A 25,000-nucleotide genomic window follows, 5' to 3' on the forward strand; every position below is an offset into this window, starting at 1 on the left:
GTGCCCTGACAGATATAGAGACAGTGAAGGTAGCATAACATCGGGTAGTAGTAAACTCTCTCTCTCTCTCTCCCTCCCTCTTCTCTGCGCTCTCTCTCTCTCCCCCTCTTCCCTGCTCTCTCTCTCTTTCTCTCCTAAAAACATGAATGGCACATGTGATGAGAAATGGCAGTGAGATGTAAACATTGAATGTTGATGATTTTTTCAGATGATAGATAAATCTTTGGTAAGCATAACTTAATAAAATATGTAACCTTAGTCTTCATTAGTCATTGATGATGATGACGACGACGACGATGACGATAATGATGAGTTATAGTTCACAACTTGATGGTAGAAAAGACGTCCAACCAGTTGCAAAAACCATATACCAATCCTTCAATAGTTGAGTAAATAGGGACAGATAAACCATTCTGCCATATGTAAAAGTAGGTATTACTCCTCTGGAGTTGAGTAATTAGTAGTAAATGAAGACAACAACCCGGACATAAAAACCCAAATAACAATAATATTATTCCAGCAAATTATTCCAACGGTTTATGTCAATAATTCACCAGAAAAACAATATGATGAAGTTCACATTCTTTCATATTCCCTGCCCCCCCCCCCCCCCCGATAAAACCTAATACGTTGGACATTTGTCGGAAGTCATTAGGCAATATATAAATTTAAGAGGGGGGAGTCAATATGATCTAAAACGCGTGTCATTTATCAAATTGCTATTCCAGAATAAAAGAATAAGTTTTTCTACAGGATATATATGAATAAAGGATTCTACAGTTGCAGGGAGTGTAATCAATGATTATTGTGGACTTTTGTAGGAAGCATCAGGTGACATGTAAATTTAGGAGAGTGGCGGGGGGGGGGGGGGGTCAGTCAATATGATATAAAACATAAGACTGTCATTTTTCATATTGCTAATCCAGAATATAAGAATAAACCTATCTACAGGATATAAGAATACATAATTATACAATAGCAGGGTGCGTAATCAATGATTACCTTCAACTTTTGAAGGAAGTCATCAGTTGACATGTAAATTTAAGAGAGAGAGAGAGAGAGAGAGAGTGAGAGTCAACATCACCTAAAACACAAGAGTATCATTTGTCAAACCACTATTCCAGAATATAAGAATAAATGATTGTGCTGTGGCAGGAAATGTAATCAACACCGTTCCTTCTAAATTAAATGCAAACATGTTCAAAAATGCAAACATGCTCAAAAAGAGTTATCTGTAAATGGAACTAAAACTAATACATACAAGATAGTAACAATGGCCTGTTCTGATAACGACCAGTAAGGACAATACGTGATATGCGAAGAAGGGTTTGTATGTTGACTGTAGAAGGTATCAATGGCAGAGTAAGACTAAGGAAGATGTAGGAAGAAAAAGGGAGTTTAAATCTCTAGTTGATTAGGCCCAGGGATGAGATGACAAATAGCCATGGTACAAGGCAATTAGTTCTATGGAAGATCATCTGGCCTGTACTTGTACAGAAATATGCGCATTAAAATGGCAATGAGAATGACAATGGTGGTGGTGGTGTTGTTGCTGCTGCTGCTGCATGTGATGATGACTTTGGCTATGATGATGGTTATAATGACAATGATGGTGTGGTGGCAGTGGTTGTGATGGTGGTGGTGGTGTGCAGTTAATGATGATGATGACTGAAGCAATGATGATGATAATGAAAATGGTGGTGCTGGTAATAATGATGATGGCTGTGTTGATGATGATATCAATGTGATATGAACAACATCAGCATGAAACTAAGGAGAGAAGCCTAGCAGAAAACTATGATGGAGTTCTTCTCATTGATCAAATAGAATTAATCACGAGAGAAGGTCACCTTAAAACTGACACACACACACACACACACATACACATACGCTAACAACAACAATAACAACAACGACAAAAAATGTCCAAAGTTCCATTCTTTCTAAACCACAGTTGCTCTGAAGCTGTTTGTTTTTAGATATCACAGATTTGGATGTAAAGGGATATATAATTAAAATGATTTAATTAGAATGGTGTAATTAGAATGGATGTGAGTCCCATGTTGTTGTTAGTCATCGAAACTCTCAGAGTAGAAGAAATAGCTGATGAGATATTCTGGAGCGTTGATTTTATCATGAATATCACACATGAATACACACACATACATGCACACACACATACACACAAACACATACACACATGCATACAAATACACATATGCACACACACACATACATACATACGTACATACATACATGCATACACATACTCACACACACACACATACGTATATGGTAATACATTGATAATAACATAACACACACATAATAATACATACACACATGATAACATGATAATCATTTAAAGACAATCATAGAATGTGTATTCATATGGGACCATGATGATGATGATGATGATGATGATGATGATGATCACAATGATGAGGAGGAGGAAGAGGAGAAGGATCATCATCATCTTCATCCTTAGTATTGTTACATCTGGTTTAATTTGCTATCATTTTGGCCCCAAACACTGGATATTCAATGAATCAGTGTAGTGTGAAGAACCACATTTAGTATAGGACATAGCATAGTTATGTAGTGTGGAGTGTTGTATAGTGTACTGGTAGTGGTTATGTAGTATGTGATGTAGTAGCAGAAGTGGTGCCATGTAGTGTGGTAGTGAGGGATTGTGTCCTCATGACAATTTTGTAATAAAAATTATTATTTCTAATATAGGCTTGAGACCAACAGTTTTCAGAGGAAAGGGTTAACCAACTACATTGACCCTAGTACTTGACTGGTACTTTATTTTATCAACCCTGGGAGGATTGAAATCAGTAGGATTTGAACCCAGAATGCAGGCTGAATAAATACTGCAACTCAAGCAATTCCCTTAAGTGTCATTTTGATGGCATGTGCTGCTCTCTCACTCAGTAATGATAATAATCCTTTGTACTAAAGATACAAAGCCTGAAATGTGGTGGGAGGAGACTAGTCGATTACATCAACCCCAGTGTTTCACTGGAAGTTGATTTATTGACCCTGAAAGAATGAAAGGCAAAGTCAACCTCAACAGAATTTGAACTCAGAACATAAGGACAGATGAAATGCCACTAAGTATTTTGCCCAGCATGCTAATGATTCTGCCAGCTCGTTCACCTTAGCTGTCGACCTCAGCAGAATTTGAACTTAGAATGCAACAATTGATTCTACTATATGCACAAAGCCTGAAAATTTGGCAGAGGGGGGGGGGGCTGATTGATGACACTGATTTTAGGGCTCAACTGGTACTTATTTTAATCAATCCCGAAAGGACAAAAGGTGAAGTTGACCTCAGCAGAATTTAAACACAGAATGCAATGTCAAAAGAAATACCATTTAGCATTTTGTCAAGCTTCCTAACAATTGTACTAGCTCAAAAAAAAACAATAATAATAATAATAATAATAATAATAATTACAAATGCCCTGATGCAGTACCAGGCAGTGGCTCTCATGGCTTCTGATCTTAATTGATTGGAAGTGTTATCATGTACATTGTTTTGTCTTGGTATAAAAGATGGGCTACGGCAAAAATTCATGTCAGTATCACAGATTTGCTTGTCAGTTGCTTGACCTTAACCAGTTGAGCATGTCCCTTGGTGGTTGACGATATGTGCATCTCTGATCATGAGCAGAAGTAGTGGGGAAGCATCATAGCCATGTGTTGAAAGGAATTCTTTGGAGTTTGGATAATTCACCTTTGGAAACATGGGTGTTTCGTTCAACATCCTTAAACAACTCTTATTCAGGGACCTTTTGAACGGGATGGGCAATTTGAGCTGAAGAAATTTTTAACTAGACCCCACCTGCAAGGTCATGTGCTGTTTATCTTGATATGAGATCACCATGTTGCACACTATGGTTGTGATGCATGTGCCTGGTGTACCCTTATCAGATGGGTATACTGGGTTTTGTATATTTTACCCCAGTGTCACTTTGATGGCATGCACTGCTCTCTCACTCAATAATAATAATAATAATAATAATAATAATAATAAATAATAATAATAATAATAATAATAATAATAATAATAATAATAATAATAATAATAATAATAATAATAATAATAATAATAATGATAATAAAAATAATAATTGCTTCTATTTCAGGCACAAGGCCAGCAATTTTGAAGGAGGGAACTAATCAACATTATTGACCCAAATAATAATAACAATAATAATCTTTTCTTTTATTGTCACAAAGACAAGATGAGGGGAACTTTATAAGGACAGGTTACAAAAAGTGTATGGATTACAATGAAATTGAATTTTTGAAAAAAGAAAGAACAAAAAACAAAATATTATGTATATTAGAATATTCTAAAAGAAGGGCCACCACATAGAGCCAATCAAAGAACCCCGCACATTCACACTTATCCTGACTACTAAAGATAAGTAAATGTCTACTTCTAGCTGTTATTCTCCAGTTTATAGGTGAACTGTGAGAGCAAGCTCAGTTAAGGCAGTGAGCTGGCAGAATCGTTAGCACGCCGGGCGAAATGCTTAATGGTATTTCGTCTGCCATTACGTTCTGAATTCAAATTCTGGCTAGGTCAACCCTGCTTTCATCCTTTCGGGGTTGATAAATTAAGTACCAGTTACGCACTGGGGTCAATGTAATCGACTTAATCTCTCTGTCTGTCCTTGTTTGTCCCCTCTATGTTTAGCCCCTTGTGGCCAATAAAGACATAAGAGTCATTAAATGCTTAGCAGTGTTTCATTCATCTTTACCTTCTAAGCTCACATTCTGCCAAGGTCAGCTTTGCCTTTCATCCTTTTGGTGTGGGGGTGGGGGGTCAGTAAAATAAGTACCGGTTGAACACTGGGGTCAATGTAATCAACTAAACCCCATTGCTAAAATTACTGGCCTTGTGCCAAAATTTGAAACCATTATTATTTTTACTATTGCTGTTGTTATTTAGTGAGAGAAAGAGAAATCGTGCCAATCTAGTAAAATTGATGTGGCTATTGTTTTGTAAGTGGAATTGATAGTAACGATTGTGGTTGTGGTAGTTGTCGTAAGTGGTACTGGTAGTGATGATTGTGGTGGATGATGGTGGTGGTTGTGGTGATATTTGTCATGATTTTATAGTTGGTAATTGTAGTGGTACTAATGGTGGTGGTGGTGGTGGCGGTGGTGGTGGTGGTGTGGTGTTTGGCAGAGGGGGTAGTGGTGGCATTTAACCCCAGGTCAGCAGTGACTGAACAGACCTATGATCAGGCTATTCCAATCATCATTATTCAATCTTTCTTCGAAATTTTGTACCTTGGACTTCACTTCTCAAAAGATGTACTTCCATTTTTAAAATAGCAGGAGTGATTTGTTGGTAACTGGGAAATACGGCTGTTATTTCTATCAGGTTGAGTGACGTGTGTTGGGGCTGATTATTTAATAGGGATGAGGTTGGCAACAGGGGAGAAGTGGGGAGATGGCAATTTGTACCATTTTCTTCAGAACGTCAGGGTGGATGGGATGGAAGGTGGGTGGAGGAAGGGATACTAAGAGAAAGAACTGTGTCAGTTGGTAAAAGAGAGAAGCATTGAGGCTTGGCATCACCATTGTCTCAGTAAAGTGTTCTGACACAACAAAAACGGTAGCTGTGGTGGTGGTGGCAGCACTGATAGCAATTGGAGTATTATTGATTAGGAAGTTGTCTCTGGTAGACTGGTCTCACATACACATACACACACAAACACACACATGCATATACACAAACACACAAACATATGAATATACATGTGTGCACACATGCACATACAATAAACATATGCAGACACATACATGCACACATACACACAGTTGTAAACACATGCATATAAATGCACACTCGGTCATACAAACGCAGATATACAAATAAACATACACTCACATATATATATATATACACATTACATATTTCTAACCAGTGTTTCTGAAGAGGGCTGAGCTCATCAGACAATATGGAAACTGATTTTCTTGTTTGTTAACTAATTATTAACAACAGTAACCCATTGGAAAATACAATACCAACAATAACAACAACATTAGCAGCAGCAACAACCACAGTAACAACAACAACAACAACATTGAATAGATACTCCTTTGATTTCAACAATGAGTATTCCTTTTTATTCATCAACTGAACTACCTACTTGTAGTATTAGAGCAAAAATGTTAGAGTCAGTGTGACACAGTGTGTGACATAGTGTATGACACAATGTGTGACAGTGTATGGCACAGTGTGTTACATAGTGCGTGACACAGTGTGTAACAAGACTTGATATCTGAGTTGCTGATATTGCCTTTTATTGTAATTTATTTAATTATCTTGTTTCTTTTATCTTTCCTACAACTTACTTCAGTCATTAGATTGCAGCCATGTTGGGGTGCGGCCTTGAAGGGTTTAGTCAAACACGTCGACCCTAAGGCTTATTTCCAAGTCTACTACTTATTCATATGGCCTCTTTTGTAGAACCGTTAAATTATGAGAACATAAACAGACCGGCACTGGTCGTCAACAGGTAGGAGGATATGGTTAAACACACACACACACACACACACACACACACACACATACACACACTCTTATGGAAGCACTCATTCTCTCATCCCATCCCATGACCCATTGCTTACGTCCTCTCTTGTGTTCACCTTGTTCCTTGAGAGTTTGCTCTAGCACACCATCACTATCTTCCTCTTATCTCCTTCAGCTCTGTCTTCCAAGCTACATACCAGCCTCATTAGGGCCAGTGGCATGAAAAAAGCATTTGGCACACTTTGTAAAGTGGTTGGCATCAGGAAGGGCATCCAGCCATAGACACCATGCCAAAGATTATGATGCTGAAGCTCAATGCAGCCCTGCAGCTTGCTGGTTCTTTGTCAAACAATCCTACCCATACCAGCACGGAAAGCAGGCATTAAATGTTGACAGTGATGATAACAATGATGATAATGATGATCTTCCACACAGTTCCATCAAATTCATTTATGAGGCATGGATCAGCATGGGGCTACAACAGAAGACACTAGCCCAAGGTACTGCACAGTGGGAGTGAATACAAAACCACATGGTAGCAAAATGAGCTTCTTAAAATCACGCAGCCTTAATGTAATTATCAGGCTGAACCAAAATGACACAATAGATGGTGAAGCTGGATCCTTGAATTATAGGCACAGTGCATTTTGTATTATAGCATGAATAGCTAAGAATTCCACAGACACTTCTATCCTGAATTGACACAATATGGTGGGTTACAAGGCTGGAGCTTTGAATTATAAAAACCATCCAACCACCCATCCAACAGATTCCAAAACAGTTTCCATTTACCCAAAGTCACTCATAAGGCTTAAGTCAAACACTAACACTGTCACACATGTACACTGACATTGTAGATCCAGCAGAGAAATACCAGCTTCAGTCCTCTCTAGCTTTCACATGTCTTCTGCATTCAGGGCTCATGTCTCACTACCATGTAGCATTGCTGTTTGTATACAGGCATCATACAATCTTCCTTTCACTTGGAGAGTGAGACCATTGGTTGCCAACAGAGGTAAAAGCTCTCTGAATTTTCTCCATCCTATTCTTATTCTAACAATTACACTTTACGTGCATCCTCTGCCAGAGCTGATTAGGTCCCCCTCGGTAGCAGAAATTATCCACAACCTCTAAAGAGCCTTCGGAGCATTTTTGAGAAAATGCCTATGAAAATGGATAGTGTAATCTGGAAAGACATGGGTGGAATGTCATTGATCACATGTCTGTTTAATCAGGACTAAACAACAGCAACATTCCAGATATTTTTAAAAAATCAAAATATTTTGTTGCCATGGTGATGTGGAGTTTGTGCAGGACAGAAAAAGAGAGATGCAGACCAGTTGGAAGGACTACCGTGTGCTGACAATTTCCTGTGTCACCTGTCAGCAGGAAATTGTACAGATAAACGGAGATGTGTGAGTGTGAATTCGTGTGTGTGTGTGTGTGTGTGGAGAGAGAGAGAGGGGGGGGGGCTAGTGCATAATGGATAAAACTTTAGAAATGTATGATTTTTGCTCACAACAACTGCAGCAGTAGCCAGCAACAGTGAAAATAACAACAACAACCACAGCAACGACAACTACAGCAACAATAACAAAACCAATAACAACTGCAGCAGCTAGACATAGCAGCCAGATCTCCCTTAAATCATATCCTACCATCTCAGTCAGCTTGCCACTTTAACCCTTTCGGTATCAACCTGGCTGAAACTGGCTCTGGCTTTGTAGTACAAATGCTTTGTTTTCATAGGTTTCAAATTAAAATCTTCAACCAAAACTTAGTCACAATTTATGTTCTTAACACCAGCTTAATTTTAAACTAAGTTATTTTACTAAATTCTTTGTTATATTCAAAATTAATTGAAAGAAACCCAGAGCGTCTCAAAATAAATACGGTAACGAAAAGAGGTTAACCCACCCAATTATTGCCAGCATGGAAGCTAGACATTAAATGATGATGATTATGGTATGGATGAGTGAGTGTGTGTTCAGAAACTATAAAAAAAAACATAAAAGCGTGAGAAAAAAGAGCAGGAGGGAGTGTGAGTGTGATAGATGTAACTAGAGAGAAGAGAGAGAGAGAGAGAGTGAGTGAGAGTAATTTTATATAATGTATTGTTGAAACAATAACTTCATCAGTAGTTATAGATTTCCAACTGGTTCATTATATTTACAGTGGTGAGAGTAACAAAAGGGTGTTTGTGTAACTCTGGAAAACCCAATATAACAATACCACAAGGTATTTTTGTCCAAGTGCACTGATTTGTCAGGATTTTTTTTTTTTCAGTATTTAACTTATGCGTACATCTTTCAAAGATTTCCATATGTGCATGTGTGTGTGTGTGTGTGTACACAAATATACACATTTATGTGTGTGTGAGCATATATGTATAGATGGATGTACATAGTTATGTTTGCATGTATAATATGCCACACCTTTACATAGTTTCAGCCATCTTGAGGCTATGGGAGACCAATGTGGTTGCAAAACAAACTTCTAAACCATACAGCCATACCTGGTTAAATAGCACATCATATATTGACATGGAGATGCAGAGAGAGAGAGAGAGAGAGAGAGAGAGAGAGAGAGAGAAAGAGAGAGGAGAGAGAGAGGGGGGGGAGACAGACAAACAGACAGACAATGATTTGTTATGAAAGTAATCCAAAATGGAAATTTTTCAAGAAAAATTAATATATTCATTCATTCATTCATTTATACCTGTCTCACAACCAGATGCCTTCCCTGTCGCCAACCTTTACTTGTTTTTCAAGTAACAGAGATTTCATTCCACTAATATTCAAAAGCACAGAGCTACTGGACAATTTGTTGAGAAGGAAACGGTAATAAATGTCACCAACTTTTCAGAGAATGTACACTTTCACATAGATACACACATAAATATACAAACAGACATACATACTTTTATACACACACACACACATTTACATACAAGATGGGATTCATATAAATTCGTACACAGGGTATGGATTACCTCAAAGTCAATTCTAGAAAACTTAGTTGATAATTTAACATATCTGATATTATACTTGTTTTTATATATTAAAATTCTAAAGTAGGAGCAAGCAGCCCGAAATGAAAAAAATGAATAAATTCGTAACACATAATTCTGAAAAGCGGCATAATTGGCAACTTCTAGCCTAATCTGATAACTTTACATTACAAAAAGAAAGAGATAAGGACATATGTACTTAGCAAATGGCACACTGTATCACAGGATCAAAAAGAAAGAACACACATATTACATGAACCATCAGCAAGAGAAGAAAGCACAATGTGATCGTTTGTTTGCTATAACTTGTGTTTTTATGCTATGTCACAGTTATAACCACATTTTAATGTGCATATGTATATATGTGTGAGTGTGTGTATGTGTGTGTGTAAATATGTGTGTATGTGTATATATATATATATATATACATATATACATACATATATATATATATATATATATATATATATATATATATATATATATATATATATATACATATATATATATATATATATATAGTGTAAGATAAAGGAAATATAATATTGGTTCATTATTGAATTATTGACTGAGGTCATGTTTGACCCATATGTGTTCATGTGCGTGTGTGTGTGTGTGTGTGTGTGTGTGCATGTACATGTATCTATGTGGTGAGTTTCACAAGAAAAATGTACAAATCCCAAATGAACTAAAACATTCAATCCAGAAATAAACACATGAATAGACAGATTGCTAATTCTCAGAAAATTCTAGAAAAAAAAAACATGAAAAGGCAGAGGGGAAGGGGCAAAGAAAGGGGTTGAAACAAACAGACAGACATGTGAAAATATAGGGGGGGGGGAATAAAAACAGATATACAGATAGAGAGAGACAGATAGAAGATAAAGAGATAGAGATACAGACAGACACAGACAGATATATACACAGATAGACAGTCAGACAGACAGACAGACAGACAGACAGACAGACAGATAGATAGATAGATAGATAGAACTCAGCCAGAAAGATGGATACATAACAGAAAGGGAGAGAGTAACAAATATTTACATTTATAACAGAGAGAGAATGACAATAAGACTCACACACACACACACACACACACACATATATATATATATATATAAAGAGAGAAAAACATAAAAAGATAGCTTTTAGTTACTTACCGATAAACTATCAGAATCTTTGGTAATTTTCCACCAGCGTAATTCGTCGAGTCGGTCAAAGACATCCTCAACATGAGTGTTCAATTCCCCGGCGTATTTAACAGCTAAGGCCATAAGACTACTCCGTGTACATGACTGGTCCTGCAGATAGACAAAACAACCGATTATAAGTACTCAGAAACACATATTGGTATGGCAAAGTGGAGGGGTTTATACGTACACATGAGTTTGTATTAATCAATGGAGGGTTTATTATATCATCATTATTATTTAAAATCCATTTTCAATGCTGGTATGGGTTGGATGGTTCAACAAGAGCTTATGAGCCAAAGGACAGAACCAGCCTCAATTATCTGCTTTAGCATGGTTTCTATGGCTGGATGCCCTTCCAAATGCCATTTATTTTACAGAGTGTACTGGGTGCTTTTTACATGGCTTGGCACAAGTAAGGTCGCCAACTAACTTGCAAGACAAGACCTCTTAACTGAAGAGGGGAGAATAGTATTGAAGGAGGTGGGTTTGTACCAGGAGATGAGGTTAAAGTAAGATAGAGGGACAGAATAGATGCCATACTCTAGTGGAGATATGTGGTTACCCCAGTTAGAAGAGAAAGAGGATGGCGGTGAAGATGTGTCAGGGAATATCCTTAAGTTACAAGAAGGTGAATGTAAGAGAAATGGTGTGGGTGGATAAGTTCGTAGATGTGCAGGAGGTGAGTGGGAGATGGATATAGATGAGGATAATGGGAAATGTTATGAGTGGTGAATGCAGGAAGAGACACACGTTCATATATATATATATACACATACACCCACACATATATACACACATACATATATATAAATACATACATATATATACAGATATATATATATATATATATATATATATATATATATATATATATATATATATATATATATATATATGTATATATATATATATCATCATCATCATCATCATCATCATCATCGTTTAACGTCCGCTTTCCATGCTAGCATGGGTTGGACGACTTGACTGAGGACTGGTGAAACCAGATGACAACACCAGGCTCCAATCTAAATTTGGCAGAGTTTCTACAGCTGGATGCCTTTCCTAACGCCATATATAATTCAATAACAGGATAAAATCGTTGTAAGAATTTATCAAGCATCTCCAATATTGCATAATCATTAAATTCCCAAAAACTTGCTGTACCCAAAACTTATATTTTCATTGACTTCCATGTCATGTAAGATTATAATATACTATGACTGACATGTTTTGGACTAATGTCCTCATCGTGAATATTACTTTCACATTTTAGCCATTGTACCCTGCAGCCCTTTTCTGATGCCTACCATGTTCAATAGCATTCTTTGAGTTTTGAACCATGCTCTTTATACAATCTATATAAGTAGATTGTTTTTATGCCTCTATCCATGCAGTTTTTACTAAGTTGTGGGGTATAAGTTTGCCAAGAGAGATCTCCAGTGTTGGTAAAATCCAGGAGAAGGTGTATCTTTGAAGGTTTTAGTTGTATTTCTCCAGAATTAGGACGATGCTGGTGAACACAAGATTGTCTAAACCTTGATCTATGCAAAGACACACAATGTCTCTGACTTCATACAGATAAAGAGGCGCAATGGCCCAGTGGTTAGAGCAGCGGACTCGCGGTCATAGGATAGCGGTTTCAATTCCCAGACCGGGCGTTGCGAGTGTTTATTGAGTGAAAACACCTAAAGCTCCACGAGGCTCCGGCAGGGGATGGTGGAGAACCCTGCTGTACTCTTTCACCACAACTTTCTCTCAATCTTACTTCCTGTTTCTGTTGTGCCTGTAATTCAAAGGGTCAGCCTTGTCACACTGTGTCACGCTGAATATCCCCGAGAACTACGTTAAGGGTACACGTGTCTGTGGAGTGCTCAGCCACTTGCACGTTAATTTCACAAGCAGGCTGTTCCGTTAATCGGATCAACTGGAACCCTCGACGTCGTAAGCGACGGAGTGCCAACAACAACATACAGATAAACATTAGAACTACTTAACAGTTCACAACCAAGACTTGAAATATGATATCAGGAATTGTAGTCTCAGTAGCTAGTATTGAATCAATTGGTTTGTAGTGTACAACTAAAAGAAGTGGTGGAGATGGGAGGGTTTGGGTAAACTAAGGAGTCTATGTAGTCATTCAATCTGCTTGATCAAACTGTCAAACAACCCTCAACTCAAACCAAATGAAAGGATTATAGGCAAAGTCAACCTTGAATATGAACCCAGAACGTAAGGCAGGAAGAAATGCTACAAGGCATCCTGTCAGCTCGTTGCCTTAAACCAAACTATTCAATGAAATGGAAGATACATTGAACAATGATGTCCTATGTCTGTATAAAAGACAGGATGGTCATATCTGGAATATCTTTGATGACAGGCTTGTTAAATCAATTTCAGCCTAGGACTAAATAACAACAAGGATTTTGATTCCCCAAACTGTAGACTTTCAACAGTCACAGAATGTAAGATATCACATATGAGTGTGACATCAGTAATTATTCTAATTTGTTAATTACCTTTCAGCAATTACATACCCTGCTGTCCAATAAACATGTCATTAACTATAAAACGAGGGGAATATTTAGGGTGTTTAGGTGTTTAATGGAACAGGGTTTAAATAGCAGCATGTGTGAGCATATGCACCACAGCAGGGTGTATAGCCGCAGATTTTAAAGATATCAATAGAAAAAGAAGTGGTGTGTGTATGATGTTTACTTTGTTTGAATAATTATATTACTGTAATCACACTAACATATTGCATTAATTAATGTCAATTAAATCTATGCTTAATAACTGATATGTATTAATTGTTATAACTGTTTTTATTTTGCTGGCACAAACATTCAATGTACCCCACTGGTATAATGATATAATCACATTATTGTTGTCGCTGTTATCATCTTATGCCCATTATTTCCTATTAAAATGGCTGTGTTCCTAAATGTATGAATCCTGCACCAAAAATTGCAAAAACAAAGTCCTTCATCTAATCACTTCCTCCCTGGTCCCTTTACTGTGTCGCAGTTATAATTAAATTCCGTTGCAACTTCATCCCAACACCCCTATGTTGTGGTCTCAATTACAGAGCCCTTCAATCATCACATCATCACAAGAAACATACTTTATCTTCCACCATCACCACATGGAAGTTTTCCACTTAGCATCTCTCATCCATCCACATTTACACTATATACACCATCACAGTAATTTTCTCTCCCCCACAAAAGTAAAAAAAAACAAAAAAACATCAAATAAATTTACAAGGCCTCTCTTCATCAGTGGTTTAAATAGCCCAATCGCAACCTCTTTCTCTACACTCTTCGAGTCTGTCTTTCTCATGCTAACATAACATATCCAAAATGACAATAAACCCGAGCTAAACTAAATAAAATTTGATTTGAAAATAGTTATCAAGGCTGAGAAACAGTGTTGAATATGAGGCCATATTTGAAAAGAACAATAAGATAGAGAGCGAGAAAATATTGAAATTTTTGCTATTTACGTGTCTAAAGTAACACTTAAAATTTTATCCAGCAAAAGATCACAAAAGAAAAACCATTTGTGTTGTTATGGTTACACGTTTTTTATTTGTGTTTTTTATTCATTACTTAGTTATATTTTGCATAATGAGGCATCACCAATGTGATTTCACAACATATTAAGTCAATCAATGGAAAACCTAATAAAATCGATATGAAGCATAATTAAGTTAATTAAGTCACAACAGGCATGGCTTCTATTGTAAAAATTATAACACTAATGGTATTTCATACATAAAATTACACTAATGGTCTTTCATACATAAAATTACACCAATCCTAATTTGAAAACAGAACAAAAACGTTATTATTTTACACACGTAAACAGCAGAAAAAATAAACGTACAAACATTTATTTTCTAAAATTGAAAAGATGATTTTAAAAATTTATTTCTTACACATATAAGTTAAAGTGTGAATCTGTGAAATTCATGCCTTTCTAACCATAAGGTTTGCGTAATCAGGCATGAAAACTTCTTGTGGTTAGTTATAGAGTTGGAACTGAGATGATGAGAGGTTCATGCATTCTAATATATATTTATTTATCAATGAGACGTAAAGAATTTGAGACAAAACCCCCAACCAAACCTGAATCCAACAACTCTGGAGTAAAGAGACCCCAGTATATCACAGAGTATTTATCATTGACTATGACATATCTCAGTACGTCTATGACTGACTGCGACATGTCATAGTATCTCTACCGTTGATACAAACGTTATATCTCAACGCGCGTTTATTACTACAAACAAGGTCACATACAATGTTTCTATGACTATCATAATGTCAACGAGGAAGTCACCACTACCAGATGGGCTTAAGAGAAGTTTCTCCTATGCCGCAATAGCATCACTGGATTTGGAAGAAGGAAACTGAAAGAAGTCCATCATGTGCGTGCGTTTGTGCTTGTGAGTGTATATGTTTGTGTGTGTGTGTAGGTTTATGTGTGTGCATATGTCTTTCTGTCTGTGTCCCCCACTACTGTTTGACATCCAGCGTTGGTGTGTTTAAGTCCCCATAACCTAGTGGTTCGGCAACAGAAACAAATAGAATAAGTACCAGGCTTTAAAAAAAAATCAACTCGGGTCGATTCATTTGACTACAAAATTCTTGAAGGTGGTGCCCCAGCATGGCTTTAGTCTAATGACTAAAAGAAGTAAAAGAATAAATGCTAAAAAGTGCTCTTGTCTGGGTCCAATCTTTAAGTTAATCACCAAATACCTAAAGATAGAGCTTCACAGTGCTTACTGCTGCACATTACAGGCTATTCTGAATATCTGGAGAGAAAAAATATCTAACCAAGCACAAACTGTACAGCAGTCATCTTGCAATCGCTAACGAGAGAGGTGCATGCATTTCACAGAATATTACTGGAGAGGTAAGTTGGACTTCGTTAGTAACATACTCCTAAAGATACTCCAGCATGGATAAGACACACATCAACCGTCCAGCAAAATATTTCCGTTCCACCAGCTTTGTGTGAAGATTGGATGTTGCCTGGTTGATCTTTCAAATGCTATGCAGGATCGTAATAGATGAAGTGATTGAGTTAGACAAATCCCAACCAGCTTGATATAACTATGACATACAGAGTAAATTATTCATTGCAAAGCACAGAGCACAATGTGATATATTACAATGCCTATAAGGAAAGTTACATGAAACATTTGAGAGAAGAGAATCTTCTATCTCTGGCCAGCACCTCTTTGTTATGTGTGTGTGTGTTGTAGCTATAATGTTAAACTGTCATATGACCAAATTTGGCCAAATGCATTTTTTGTTTCAATATTCATTTTTGCTTGCAATAGCCGGTTCTTTTGGTCAAACTATCGTATCTCCAGCTGCTTCAGATGCCAAGATATCAAAAAATTGTCAAAATGTAGTAAAACGGTTTTGCCATGGAATGGTGAAACTACTTTTTCATTTTCTGAAAAAAGCAATGTTTTGAACTTATGGAACTTTTACATAATAGCAACCATATATATATATATTATAATAATAATCAAAGTGTATAGTATTATATATCCATTATGGTTAATATTACCAATCGGTTTCACACTAGGGGTTCAATGGAGTGTTAGGTAACAATCCGATTTATGTAACCCTGTGCTCTTCAGAGGTAGCCATTATGAAATGAAATATGACAGCTGCTCTCTACTGTTGATGTGTGTGTGTGTGTGTGTGTGTAAAATATGTGTGCATATATATGTGTGTGTGTGTGTGTGTGTGTGTGTTTTAACACATTTTAACATTAAACTGAAGAATTACTGAATAAATTTTTGTGGAATACACATTTATTATACTTTAACAAGAAGAAGAGTGACAATGACTTCAGTGTTTCTGACTGTACTCTACACTTACATACTGAGTTCTGTAATTTATTGCTTTTCAGTAAATCAACAGAGATGGCTGGCCGGCTGACTGGCTGGCTGGATGGAAGTCAATTTGTCAGTGACGGTCATGATCGGCCAACTGGTAGAACAGTCATCAAGCATATGTGCATGTATGTAACCCCTCAAGGTTTAAAGGACAATTATTAACCCATAGTTTCATGGTTTAACTGGATTAGGGTTAAATTTCCCTTTGGATCTTGAGTCAAATCTTGTGTTAATCAGGTGAACTGGTGTCAAAGAACAATGAGTACAACTCAAGAAATACCATGAAATCTCAGCAGTAGATTTGAACCTGTGATCTACAATTTGAAAATCCAACATCCAAGCAATTCAACAGTCCCGTCTCTACATGCAGAAGCTATATACATCATCCCTTACTGAACAGAGAAATAGTTTTCTGTTGTTGTTGTTGGCACTCCGTCGCTTACGACGTCGAGGGTTCCAGCTGATCTGATCAACGGAACAGCCTGCTCGTGAAATTAACGTGCAAGTGGCTGAGCACTCCACAGACACGTACCCTTAATGTAGTTCTCAGGGATATTCAGCGTGACACAGTGTGACAAGGCTGACCATTTGAATTACAGGCACAACAGAAACAGGAAGTAAGAGTGAGAGAAAGTTGTGGTGAAAGAATACAGCAGGGTTCGCCACCATACCCTGCCGGAGCCTCGTGGAGCTTTAGGTGTTTTCGCTCAATAAACACTCGCAACACCCGGTCTGGGAATCAAAACCGCGATCCTATGACCGCGAGTCTGCTGCCCTAACCACTGGGCCATTGCGCCTCCAGTTTTCTGTAGAGTGTCAGTGTAATGCGGAAGGGACTGTGTGAAGTGTTCGCAGAAGAATATAAACAGCTCTTGGAGAGTCAAAAACAATGACAAGAACAACAGCAACAACAACTTGGCACCGGCTCTAATTAAATATCCAAGTCTGCTTAATGTAGTTTCGGAAATGTTAAGAGAATAAAAGGCAATGCCTACATCTATCTACAAGTGGATCTCATTTTACAAAAGAACACAAAAAAGGGAGAGAATGAGTGGGAGGGGAGAGAGAGAGAGAGAGAGAGAGAGAGAGAGAGAAAAGTCATGTTGATGAAGATAGGAAAAGAATGTACATTGAAGAGGGAGACACAGAAATAGTAGACACACAGCCTGGAGAGTGTTAATGAAGGGGAACAGGCAAACATTGCAATGATCTTATAATTTACAACATAAATTTGTTGAAAGAAAAATAATTAAACTTTAATGGTAGTTAAGCAAAACAACTCGCTTCTATGTTTATCTACACAAATTCAACCATAACATTTTTTTCTTCAAAATGAAAGTCCATGTATATGCATTTAACTTAATGTTGTTCTGGTTGCTGCTGTTGTTGTGGCTGTTGTTGTTGTTAGCAATAGTGTTATGGCTGCTGTTGTTATTTTTTTGTTAGATATATTTGGTTATTATTTTCAGCTCCCTAAAGGCCACATTATGAATCCCCAGCAATCAGTTAATGGATTACAGTAAAGTTTGTGATAATGAGAATTCCATACATAATTGATTACACAGATTCTGTTTAGGAGCACTCCACACCCAGCCCCGTACATTCACACACATACATACTTCATATAACATATATATATATATATTTATACATACAGTTCCATATATATATATATATATATATATGTATATATATATACATAAACACACACATATATATATATATATATATATATATATACATATAAGTATACATACATATATGTATACATGAATATATGTATACATGCATATATATGAATGTATGTATGTATGTACGTATACATGTATGCATGAGTGTGGAGGGGAGAGAGAGATGCATATGCATATTTACACATACCTACATGCTTGCATATAGCTATGCATGTATTTTGATAGCTAGACATACACATGCACTCAATGTGCAGATAACATGCATATGTGCAAATATATGTGTATGTATACATTTATATATATATATATATCATATATATATTATATATCTATATATATATGCAAATACATAAAAGCACACATGTATATAAACGCATATGCACACTCACAAGTATACATATACAGTATAAACACACACATACATATAAATACATATGAAGATGATACATGCATTAACATAGACTTACAACTAGTTTATCATATATGATATATAGCTATACACACACAGATTCATGATATAAGGAAAGATACACACACACATACAGAGAGTTGTGTGTATATATGTGCATGAACATATATAAAGAACACACTATTATATATATACACACACACACACACATATATATATATATATATATATATATATATATATATTAGATATCGTTATCTCTTCTTCTCTCCTTGGTTACGCCCTCTCTGTTCCTTACTACCTCCACTCTCCACTTCCCCTCTCCCCTTACTATCGATATTGTTCCCTGTTTGGGTTTATTAAACAATGATTGGAAGTCAGTCACAGTATGATTACATACGGTGTGATGTTGATGCTGGTGGTAGTAATCGTAGTTTGAAAGACAAGGAATATACAAATACGTGTGTGCATTCATATAAACACACATAATGTGTTTAAGTAAGCCTAATTATTTCCTCATACCTAATAGTAATGTGTGGTTAACTTTGGTGAGACTTATATATATATATATATATCTATATATATATATATATATATATATATATATGTAAGGGGAGAGGATAGGGAAGTGCAACTAACCCCACTACAAGAGAGTACAGCATGTGGTTTTTCGGTTTTATCATATCGCGCATTGTAACCTTCGGTAGGTAAACAACAGACAATATCGCGGTTGCATGAAACAAAACTGTAAAGAAATTAATAGCAACACCAGACACACACACACACACACACACACACACACACACATACACACACACACACATGTAAAAATTGTTATGTATTTTTTCTCTTTCTTTGAGGTAGTGATAGCTGGTACACTCTGAAATTGCGATAAATATTCCATATTTTCTTCATGGTGTGTATTTGATGCTGCTCTTCCTGTTTGTTTAACTCGCATACCAACTGACTTGGGGTTGAGTTGTTGCACAATCTCTGCGATCAAATATCTCGCCTACATGAACTAAAATTGTACCAATGTATATATATATACACACACACACACAGCTGTGGTTGTGGGTTAAGAAGTTTGCTTTTCTTAACCACATGGTTCTGGATTCAGTCTCACTGCATTGCACCTTAGGCAAGTGTCTTCTAGTTTTGCCTTGGGCCAACGAGTCTTGTGAGTGGATTTGGTAGATAGAAACTGAAAGAACCCATTTAAAGGTGCGCGTGTGTGTGTGCACGCACAAGTGTTTTTGTGTTGGTGCCCCATCCCTACTTGACAGCCGGTGATGGTGTGTTTACATCCTTGTAACTGAGTGGTTCAGTAACTTGGTGTTTCAGGAAAAGAGACTGATAGAATAAGCACCAGGCTTTAAAAAAAAATAAGTACTTGGGACTATTCGTTTGATAAAAACTTCTGCAATGCAGTGCCCCAGCATGGCCACAGTTTAATATATATAGAAACAAATAAAAGATAAACTATAAAAGATTTAAATATATACATTCTTTTATTCTTTTATTTGTTTCAGTCATTTGACTGCGGCCATGCTGGAGCACCAACTTTAGTCGAACAAATCAACCCCAGGACTTCTTCTTTGTAAGCCTAGCACTTATTCGATTGGTCTCTTTTGCCAAACTGCTAAGTTATGGGGACGTAAACACACCAACATCGGTTGTCAAGCGATGGAGGGGGGCAAACACAGACACAGACACACACACACAGACACAGACACAGACACACACACACAGACACAGACACACACACACACACATACATATATATACGACAGGCTTCTTTCAGTTTCCGTCTACCAAATCCACTCAAGGCTTTGGTTGGCCCAAGTCTATAGTAGAAGACACTTGCGCAAGGTGCCATGAAGTGGGACTGAACCCAGAACCATGTGGTTGGGAAGCAAGCTTCTTACCACATAGCTACATCATCATTTAATGTCCATTGTATACATACACACACACAGATATATTATATCATCATTATCATGGCCATCTTCATGGGACTAGCATTTGCAGTTAATTCCAAACATTCTGGCACTTTGGTAGTCAGTAATTGCTACTGAGAGTTGTCCTCCACCAAATGCAGAAGGACCACCAGTGTTGAGATCTGCCCAGTCTTTGATGTTATTAGTCCAGGACTTCTTTCTCTGCCTCTTCTTTGTCATCCTTCAACTGTACTAGGGACAATGTCTTGGACAGAGTTGCAAAAGGTTACCTGGCCATGCCCAGCAAGTTTTCAGTTTTTCACAGTACCAAAGCAAAGTTGCTAGTTGTCTGGTACTCTATGGATGACATTCATTGCAGCCTTCTAAAGATCAAATGCTTAGATTCTTTTTTCCATGTAAGCTGTGTGCGTATCCAGCTTTTATATCAGTACATAAAGATGGATGGAGATTGCTACAGACTTGTACAGTTTGAGCTTCATGAGAACATTGATGGAAATGCTTATCCATGTGGTGTTAAGCTTCTTCATGACAGTTAAGGCCAGGCCAGATTTTGATTTTATCAATTAATAAATGATAACAGAACAGGAGTCACATAATCGTTTTTCATTTGCTTCATACACGTTTTATGTTTCATTTAAATGGCTTAAGGAAGTTAAGAGACATCACACAAGCACTCAGCTCTGAACACAAGCTTCTTATAGCAGAAACGGCTGTAAGCTAATGAAAGTGATTATGTAACTTTTGTTCTTAGTCATTCATAATGTGTTTGTGTGTGTATATTATATACATATGTCCAGCACATGCCAGCATGGAAGATGGAAGTTAAATGATGATGATGATGATGTGTGTTTAATTAATACATATTTAGTTTGCTGTGGTAAACAGAACAAAAAGCTGAAAGAAGACTAATACATTTAGTAAAGATTATTTTTTTCCCATTTGAAGTTGAAGCTGCATTATAACTCAGTGTCACACTATGTGTAATACTTCAAGCTGTCTAATGATGAATTAGTTTCCAATTATGTTTATCTGACATAATTTTACACACACACACACAGATATATACATACATTGAAAGAAATTGAGTGTGGTAGGAGCAGGGGCGGGGAGGAGGAGGAGGAGGAGGAAAGTACAACAGAATGAAATTTGCATGAATTGAGAAGTCAGTGAGAACAATCTGTCAAAACACATATTGTTTAGAAGAATTGGTGTCATGGCTAAAGTTGACCTTAAACTAGAGGAGGAAGGACAAGTTGACCCTTAATAATCAACATTGGTAAACCGTTGACAGAGCAGATTGAGAAGAGGTAATTCCAAAGACTAGAATGTATCTCTCCAACTACAATCACCACCACCACCACCGCCGCCATTACCCCTCCCCACAGTGCAGGGTGGTGGTGGTGGTGGTGGTGGTGGTGTCAGGGTGGCAGCAGGATGCAGCAGACACTGTGCTATTGTGGTGCTGCTTTCCCTACCAGAATGGATCAATACACACACACACACATCCTCAAACACAATCAGAATCAATCAATAGTGGTGTTCACCTCCAGCAGCACCATTACCAGAATCTCTCTCTCTCTCTCTCTCTCTCTCTCTCTCGCTCTACTTCTTTTAACCCCTCTCCACTTCAGTACAGAGGAGAGAACCTTCCCCTTTTCCATCACTACTATACAGTAGGCCACAACCACCCTTCTATCACTGCTATGCGGGAGAACACTATTTTTGTTGACTGTCTTGCTACCAGACTTTTGTGTGCTGTCTACATCAGACATGCAGTGATAGCCACAAGGATCGCTTATATCATTGCACAAACATTGCTCTCTCTCTCTCTCTCTCTCTCTCTCTCTCTCTGTATATATATATATATATATATTTATATATATTGTACACGTATTGACCAACATACATGACGCTAGCCAGCCATGAGGTTGACCCCTTACATCATGACAGAAAAACAACAAAAAATATAAAACCAAGGCAAGTAACAGAATATATGTAATTAGATAAAGGTTGTGATAAGACTTGTCATAAGAGGTTACTTTCCTTAATTAGGTCACCGAGAGACAATTACAACCAGCTTGGTACTGACATGTCATAGTGTCCTTACTGTTATGTCTTTCACTGTCACTTTATCTCAGTATTGTCCAAAGGGAAGATCCTTCTGCTTTAGAATATACTACAACATACAACTGTTAAAATCCCAAGACAGACCAGAATGCATATGACTATAATCAGAGGTGCTCCAGTCATGGCCACCTCATCTTTGTTTTTATATAAACGATTACATAAACTAGTATTTCTTTTTTTTAGAAGAATGGCTGCTGGCACACTCATGATTAAGAACTTTTCTTTGAAATCGCATGATCTTAAGTTTCAATCTTACTGTACAACATCTTAAACAAGTGTCTTCTCCGATATTCTTAGATCGGGCAAAGCCTTGAGAATGATTATTTGCCTACATCAGATGTGGAGTGACAGCTACAAAGGATTGCTTATATCATTTATTAAGAAATCATTGTTCTCTCTCCTTCAATGTTAGGCTATATAAGTATATATATATATATATATATATATATATATATATATATATATATATATATATATATATATATATAGCTCAGCAATGTAGTTATACACATGCTGTTGGTGATTTCTTTCCCTTCTTTGGACTTTTCCCTTTCTCCTTACCGATGAAGAGCTATGCTCGAAACGTCAAACTCTCTCTTTTCACCAAGCTTCAACTTTTGTAGAAAACCATTGTCAGAAGTTATTTTTTAGAATTAAAAAGACAGTAGAAAAGCTATGCAACATTGTCTGGGAGGAGAAAATATAAATTATTCCATTGTTGTGAGACCGATGCTAAACACCAACATGACTTGGACACATTGTAGGACTGTTGCTATACATTAGGCCTATAAATCAAACCCTCTGGATTACCAAAAGCTTCTTTGATATTGAACGAATATTGGAACAGAGAGAATATGACCATATTCGCAGAGTGCTTTGACACAGACTCACATGACATAGGAGCTGTCTGAGACCTTTGACATGCCTCATAGATCACATGACACAAGGGCTGTTGGGAAGCATTGATTTGTTTCGGGAGTCATATGACATGAGTTGAACTTTAAATGAGTGTGAGTATCATCATCATCATCATCATCATCGTTTAACGTCCGCTTTCCATGCTAGCATGGGTTGGACGATTTGACTGAGGACTGGTGAAACCGGATGGCAACACCAGGCTCCAGTCTGATTTGGCAGAGTTTCTACAGCTGGATGCCCTTCCTAACGCCAACCACTCAGAGAGTGTAGTGGGTGCTTTTACGTGTCACCCGCACGAAAACGGCCACGCTCGAAATGGTGTCTTTTATGTGCCACCCGCACAAGCCAGTCCAGGGGCACTGGCAACGATCTCGCTCGAAAATCCTACAGGAGCCAGTCAGGCGGTACTGGCAACGGCCACGCTCAAAATGGTGCATCTCATGTGCCACCCGCACAAGAACCAGTCCAGGGGCACTGGCAACGATCTTACTTGGCTTGCCGGGTCTTCTCACGCACAGCCCATTTCCAAAGGTCTCGGTCCGTAGTCATCGCCTCGGTGAGGCCCAATGTACGAAGGTCTTGCCTCACCACCTCAGCCCAGGTCTTCCTGGGCCTACCTCTTCCACGGGTTCCCTCAACTGTTAGGGTGTGGCACTTTTTCACAAAGAATGAGTGAGAAAGGCTAAGTATCCTGAAAACCATCGGTTATGATGTGAACACCAACAAGAACATCAGTGATTATTGTAGTTGATTGAGGAAACCAAACCATTGTCCAAGACATTCTAACTATGACAATCACATCTTACTTCTATGTATAGTGTATTTATGACTACATTATTCAATATATCTTTCCATGTTTCAAAATGACAAGCTGTGATCTGTGACTTGACAGCTATTTCTAGCAGACCAAACAGCAATGTAAAGGCTCTTTTCTTGTCCAGTTGCATTTTGGTAAGTACTGGCACTAGGGACAACACTGACATTAACCCCAAATGTTATGTTAGTAAATAATGGTACAAATTATCTACACCATTAATCATCAGCACTGAGACACAGATGTAAACTAATTTTATATATATGTGTGTTGCATAGAAGCAACCAGTACACTCTGTAAAGTAGTTGGTGATAGGAAGGGCATCCAGCCATAGAAACCATGCCATAACAGACATGGAACCTGGGCAGTTCTTCAGCTGACCAGTTTCTGTTAAACCA

General features: G+C 37.4%; 1 protein-coding gene across 9 annotated transcripts in view; it reads right to left on the reverse strand.

Moving 5' to 3' along the window:
- LOC106881487 (uncharacterized) overlaps positions 1 to 25,000 on the reverse strand; it is a 378,451-nt gene that overhangs the window by 215,086 nt on the left and 138,365 nt on the right. For all 9 annotated transcript variants that reach the window (XM_089348179.1, XM_089348176.1, XM_089348175.1 and 6 more), the window contains one exon: positions 10,733 to 10,873. In XM_089348179.1, the coding sequence (XP_089204305.1) occupies positions 10,733 to 10,873 (141 nt within the window). The remainder of the gene's footprint in view (positions 1 to 10,732; positions 10,874 to 25,000) is intronic.

Source organism: Octopus bimaculoides, chromosome 2 (assembly GCF_046866305.1).
Source record: "Octopus bimaculoides isolate indiv1 chromosome 2, ASM4686630v1, whole genome shotgun sequence".
NCBI classification, from domain to species: domain Eukaryota; kingdom Metazoa; phylum Mollusca; class Cephalopoda; order Octopoda; family Octopodidae; genus Octopus; species Octopus bimaculoides.